This window comes from Priapulus caudatus, unplaced genomic scaffold (genome assembly GCF_000485595.1).
Source record: "Priapulus caudatus unplaced genomic scaffold, Priapulus_caudatus-5.0.1 Scaffold788, whole genome shotgun sequence".
Lineage (NCBI taxonomy): Eukaryota > Metazoa > Priapulida > Priapulimorpha > Priapulimorphida > Priapulidae > Priapulus > Priapulus caudatus.
In genome coordinates this window covers 101,914-108,100 of record NW_014577849.1, presented here as the reverse complement: position 1 = coordinate 108,100, position 6,187 = coordinate 101,914, and the positions used below count along the sequence as shown (strand labels likewise).

At 39.8% G+C, this 6,187-nt stretch overlaps 1 protein-coding gene across 3 annotated transcripts in view; it reads left to right on the top strand.

The window, feature by feature from the left end:
• The window catches only part of LOC106813534 (methylenetetrahydrofolate reductase-like), a 22,363-nt gene that overhangs the window by 3,943 nt on the left and 12,233 nt on the right, over window positions 1-6,187 (top strand). The window contains exons 2-5 of one of the 3 annotated variants that reach the window (XM_014817694.1): window positions 130-223; window positions 810-994; window positions 2,499-2,584; window positions 5,386-5,624. In XM_014817694.1, the coding sequence (XP_014673180.1) occupies window positions 827-994; window positions 2,499-2,584; window positions 5,386-5,624 (493 nt within the window). In that variant the 5' untranslated portion in view covers window positions 130-223; window positions 810-826. Of the gene's footprint in view, window positions 1-51; window positions 224-809; window positions 995-2,498; window positions 2,585-5,385; window positions 5,625-6,187 lie in introns of those variants that run through there. The other 2 variants (XM_014817693.1, XM_014817692.1) reach the window with 2 other exon arrangements.

Below are 6,187 nucleotides of genomic sequence, written 5' to 3'. Positions count from 1 at the left end.
CTACAACAAAAATATCTAGACGTCATTAAACAACGTCATTAAAATCTTTTTTGCCTGGTTACTGTATACGCTTGTAAAACAGGAACATATTGCAATGTATAAATAATTATAACGTATGCGTTTCGGCAGGATCACCAAAATGTTTGCAGGATCACCAATATTATAACATCGGTGATCCTGCAGGATCACCGATGTTAGAAAAGTATTTTCAACCCTGCTTGACGTAAGTTGTGTTTGACTGTTGTTTTGATATGTGTTGGCTATAGTCTGAGTCTCTGAATCCAGGCATGAATAATTTCATTTACTAATGACATTCCATTACGTTTTTTGTTCAGCAGTTAGTATTGAGGAGAGTACATTGTAATATTGTTAATATTGTAGCAAATACTTTTGACATGCTATTTCCATAAGATTTACTAGTTTGTCCTTGTTACGTGTCAGTCAGAAATTGAGGCCAGTGAAGAGTTTCTATAGCAGAATTATCGGGGATTTTTGGGTCTATCGATTTAAAATCTGGGAGTTCAACATGTAAAAGCAAAGATTATTTGACTCTGGAATCATGTTAAGCTTGCCTCATGTATTTGCATTAATTTCACTGCATGCATTTGCTCTAAGTTCACTTCTGAACTTGTGTGAATTTCATCGCTTTCACCTGCATTAATAATCCAACTCCGCTATATTTGCAATAATTTCTGTCGTGTCTGATATTGCTGAGGTCACATCAGGTAGTCCAACATTAAGACGGAGCAAGGTGCATTTGACTCTGAACTCTGCTTTAATTTTGACCTTCTGTATTTCATGAATCGCAGGTCCGCAGCTAGCAGCGATGGTAATCGACAGGGTCTCCAGTAACCTCACTTCGTCCACAACGATGTCGAGCATTGCCTCGTCTGCTACGAGCGCCGAGGACAGCGACAACTCGATTTTGAACTCTTCGTCTAAAACCTCGGATGCATTCGGGAATTGCTTCAAGCGTCTTCCGATGAGGATCCAGGTAGCGATTCTTCCTGCATGTTATTTGGTGCTTGCTCACACCTATTCGCTCTTGGCGGTGGGGATAAGGGAGACCGTTAAAGTGCAAAGCCTATAGAATCATGTGTAATTATTAGTATTGCATGGGTATCAATATGGGTATACAACACGCATGCACGTGACCTTGTGTCGGTGAAGGATAACTTTGGACTTGGTTCGTACTTGCGATTTAGTTTTATTTACTTATTGACATACATGAATACACGAATGAATTATGCAATGAATTTGTTTGCAAAAATGTAACACTTTGATGAGACATAATTTATATACTTTGTAGAAGATTGCTTTATTTTTTTAATTGCATGGTTTGACAGTGGGTGGATCCGGTATATTTGTGTCCCACCATCTGCTGTGTTGATAATTTTACTGTTATAAATATTAAATGATTTAGTCAAGATTACCGTGTCATTCATACTTAGTTAAGGAATTGATGACGGATTAAAATATTATAATTGTGTCATTACAAACCTGACCATTTCTGGCATATTCTTTTTCCATACAGTAAAAACCCGCGTATAAGAACATAGATTTTTCCAAGTTAGCCTCAACATGTTCTTATATAAATGGTGCTTACTGAAAAATTAGGCTCAAAAGGTTCTTAAATAGGTTCTTAATTGTTTCTACTTTTAATATGTACTAGCTGAGTCACTGTGATGCATGTGTTACCAGTACAGTAGTGTTATGTGTAAGGTGTTATATGGAGAGTTTAGTTGTTGCACATGTTTTTTTTTATGGTTGAGATAATATTATATGATATATATAATATAATATTATATAATATTATATTATTAATAGATATGATTGTTATTGTTGAGCATTGGCATTGGCATTGGCATTGGCATTGTTATTGCATCGATATTGTTGAGCTCGTCTTTTTTTATTTTTACCTGTGTTTCTTTTTAAGTCTTCATCTGCATGGAAAATTAAGAACCTACTTTAAAATCTTAGCCTAAAACAGGTTCTTATGTAAAGGGGTCTAAATGGGAAATTTTAGCCTAACATGTTCTTAAAATCTATGTTCTTATACGCGGGTTTTTACTGTATATCAAACCTTCCTGAATTGCCAAATTTTTAAGGATCATTCTACGAATTTGCACTGCACTGTATGATGAGCTTCAGTTAGTTAGTGAATAGTATGCATCAATCATACATATATATATATATATGTATGCACATGTATCATTGTATATATATATATATATATATATATGTGTATGAACATACATATGATCCTGGTAGTAGCAGTCCTATCAGATGAACACTGTACTGCATTAGAAGTTGACCAGGATATATCTAGATAATTAACAATCAGTGCATGCTTCTGCTAATAATGAGCACATATAAACCTTTAGTGATATGCTGGTCTAAGTAGATATTATTAGCCACCAACTTGCTGTATGAATTTATCATGTACGTAGTTTCATGCTCATTTCATCACTTATAAGTTATATATCCTGTACCTATAGGAAAGGATGGATTCTGGTGATAAGTTCTTTTCTTTGGAGTTCTTTCCTCCGAAGACGTCTAGTGGAGCCGCCAATCTGCTTGGCCGGTGAGTATGTATAAAATCATTGGCAGTAATATAATAATATATTTTAAAAATGCAAAAAAGAATCTGATTTTGTTGGATATCCCTTGCGTAGCGAAAATTTATCTTTGTACTTTTTTACAATGTGATTACCAGGTTCGTGTAAATAAGCCGTGTTAGTTTTAGATATACATATATATATAGGTATTAGATATAGATATAGATATTAGATATAGCGTCACACGGGCACTTGGTTGTTTGCTCATGCATAATTTATAACGTTGTATATATGCTGTTGTCATGATGCATGAGCAATTTTTGTGTATAAATATCAAGAGGTGAATTGTGTAACCCTGATAAAAAACAAAAGTGGTAACAACATAACCATGTCATTGAGAGTTGTGGCTCTAAGGATTAAAATGCCACCTAAGGTGGAACTTAGTTCCAAAGATCGCTTGTTCCAAAATGCCAATAGAGATGAATGAATGGATGTATGGATGTATAGATGTATGTTTGAATGGGTAAATAAATTATAGTCCTATGCATAAATCACTTATAATATAACTATATGTAAATAATCACGCCTGTAGTAGGACTGGTAGATTCTCATGGTAGATCACCACACTGCGGGTAAAATGTTGAAACGTTTGCCGACTCACAAACGATAATGTAAATTATGCTTTGAACATATTGCATCGAAAGGTTGAGAGAACGTTGAAAATTTGATCAACTCATCTACTTTTCAACTAAAAGTTGATAGTGTAAACTCTGCTAGACAATAAACCAGAAATAAGGTGCTTCAAGGTTTACTATTCAGAACACAAGTTTACAAGTACCAAAGCTCTCTGTCCAATTTTATACAAATACTCTAGCAAAAACTAACACCAGATCACTATAATTCAACACAACTACACTCGACCAGAAAGCGAGGTGTCTCACAAATTTTTACTCTACTGTAATTCACACGTACCTCATCCTTAAATACGAGCTCCCAAAACGGCCACCCTATCCCCTTTACGTGATGAGGATAGTTTTTTTCACACCTCCACTAAATTTGGTAACAAACTTTGGTAACATGCAACGTTACCTCAGCCATTGGCAATTTTTCCAGTGGACGTACTTTCGTATTTCATTGGAGAATTTATTGAGGCCTGCAACATGGTGGCGATAAATTTGCGGCTGACCCTGCATGATCAAACAGCCTATTTGTTGCCACTCATCCACATAACGGCCTGTCTGGCTCAGCCAACTTCCATCGTTTTTAGCTCAGCTGACGAAGTCAGGTGCAGCTTGTAGAATCGCATGACTGTCCGTCCGTCCGTCCGTGCGTGCGTCTGTGCGTCCATCCGTCCGTCCGTCAACAGTTGGGCACAAATCTTAACTGCTCGACGTACGGTCTTGATATTCGGGAACCGTGAAAGGGACTCGGGAATCGGGATGTCGAATTTGGGGGTCAAGGGTCAAAGATGTGTCAATGGAGGGGGAATATTTCCCCCTTAACTTAAGGTATAGGAGGAAATACGGAATTGCGGCACAAATCTCAACGGCTTGACCTACGCTCTTAATATTCGATGTATAGTGTGATTGCGCAAAATTGGAGATCACAGGTCAAAGGACAGTGGGGGAAAGGTCAGATATCAGACATTTTCTGAGGACATGGTCTAACTGACCGAGTGCAAAACCTTTTTGTTTTAGCGCTGACGTACCGTTTTTATCACTTTATTGAAAGGACCATGTAATCTACTTTCCGCTGACGTGCGAAGAGTAAGTGTCTGATAACCTTTTGACCCTTAAAGGGTTAAAACATGGATTTGTTGACTGTTAACAAAGGACTAGAACTGCGCTTTTGCTATTAGCCCTCCCCTTCCCCCTCCACCACCTCCCCCACTCTCCCCCCACTACCACCACTATGTTCGCGCTCGACGCATATCCATGATAACATGTTAATATAGCGAAGTCATTAAAGTTACACAGCTGTATCTTTATTACTGATATAAATATATATATATATACCCCTATCATAGATTTTAGATCTGTATTAGTAGTATCCTAGATATATGCTCTGAGCGTGAACGCGGTGGCAGGAGGGCGCACTTGATTCGGTTGCCAGTAGGTTTATCAGAAGAATACCTGGCTACAGTACACGTCAGTTGAGCGCTGTTGCTCTGCGGCACTTGTTTACTAAACCATTCACCACTCGACTGAGAATAGATTCTGCACTTAATTCTATAATGGAATTACTGATATGCATAGCTTACGTATATATGTAAATTGTATGTTTCCGATAACTTTCTGTGCCTTTTGGGCTGCATCCAGGAGATAATCGATTCTCAGTGCTGCCTCATTGTATGGAGTATACTGTGACAACATTTAAGGTTTATTTTATGGCCGTTACGGCCGATACATTGTAGAGCATTTTCCATTTGTCCCTCCCTACTATATTTCCCACATTTAGTGGCACAGGCTGGCCTTAAACGCAGTACAATTTACCTGAATTTCCCCCCACAGAAGCATCGATGTGACCAACTCTTCAAGAGTGCCTTGTTGGAGGATGAAATGCATGCATGGCTCAAGGTGGCCCAATGCGTAGTATGTGCTGGGTTAGGAGTGGTAGCTAGCCTACTGTGTTACATATACGGTTCAAGATTTCAAGATTTTCAAGATTTTAAGATTTCAAGATTTCAAGATTTCAAGATTTTTATTTGTGCTAAACGAGGATAATCAAACAGTGGAACATGGCGCAGAGTGGCTCTCTCTGTAAGGTGTTTTATGTTGGGGGTGGTCAGCCATCATCTAGCGTGTAATCGGCTGTGGTAACATTGCAGGATGGAGCGCATGGCGCAGGGCGGCCCTCTGTTTGTTGACATCACCTGGCATTCTAAGGGCGACCCGGGCAGCAGCAAGGATACGAGCTCAACGACGATCGCTGCAGCCGCCTGCAACTACGTCGGCGTCGAAACGATGCTGCACATGGCCTGCTGCAACGCGACCGAGACGCAACTCGACAAGTGGCTGCGCAAGGCCAAGGACGTTGGGGTCAAGAATGTTCTGGCGCTCCGCGGAGGTAGGGGGTCACGGCTGTTGCATGTGTGTAGTTTTTAGCTCATCTGACATAGTCAGATGCAGCTTGTAGAATCGCATGATCGTGCGTCCGTGCGTGCGTCCGTCCGTCCGTCCGTTCGTCCGTCCGTCAACAGTTGGGTACAAATCTTAACCGCTCGACGTGCGGTCACGATATTCGGGACGTGGGGGGGTAATCCGAAAACGAGTTGGGATGTCGAAGCTGGGGTAAAAGGTCAAAGGTCAAGAGGTATAAAAGAAGGGGGAACATTCCTTCCTTAACTTGAGGTATAGGGAGGAAATGCAGAATTGCGGCACAAATCTAAATGGCTCGACCTAGGCTCGTGATAGTTGGTGTATAGCATCATGGTAGGAAAAGCCATCACTGTGCCGAAATTGGAGGTCACAGGTCAAAGGTCAATGGGGCACAGAGCAGATTTTTAGACATTTTCTGAGGACATGGTCTGATGGAGCGATTGAACTTTTTTGTTTCAGCGGTGACCTAAGCATTTTTATGGATTTATTGAAAGGACCATGAAATGTAATTTCTGCTGACATGCGAAGAGT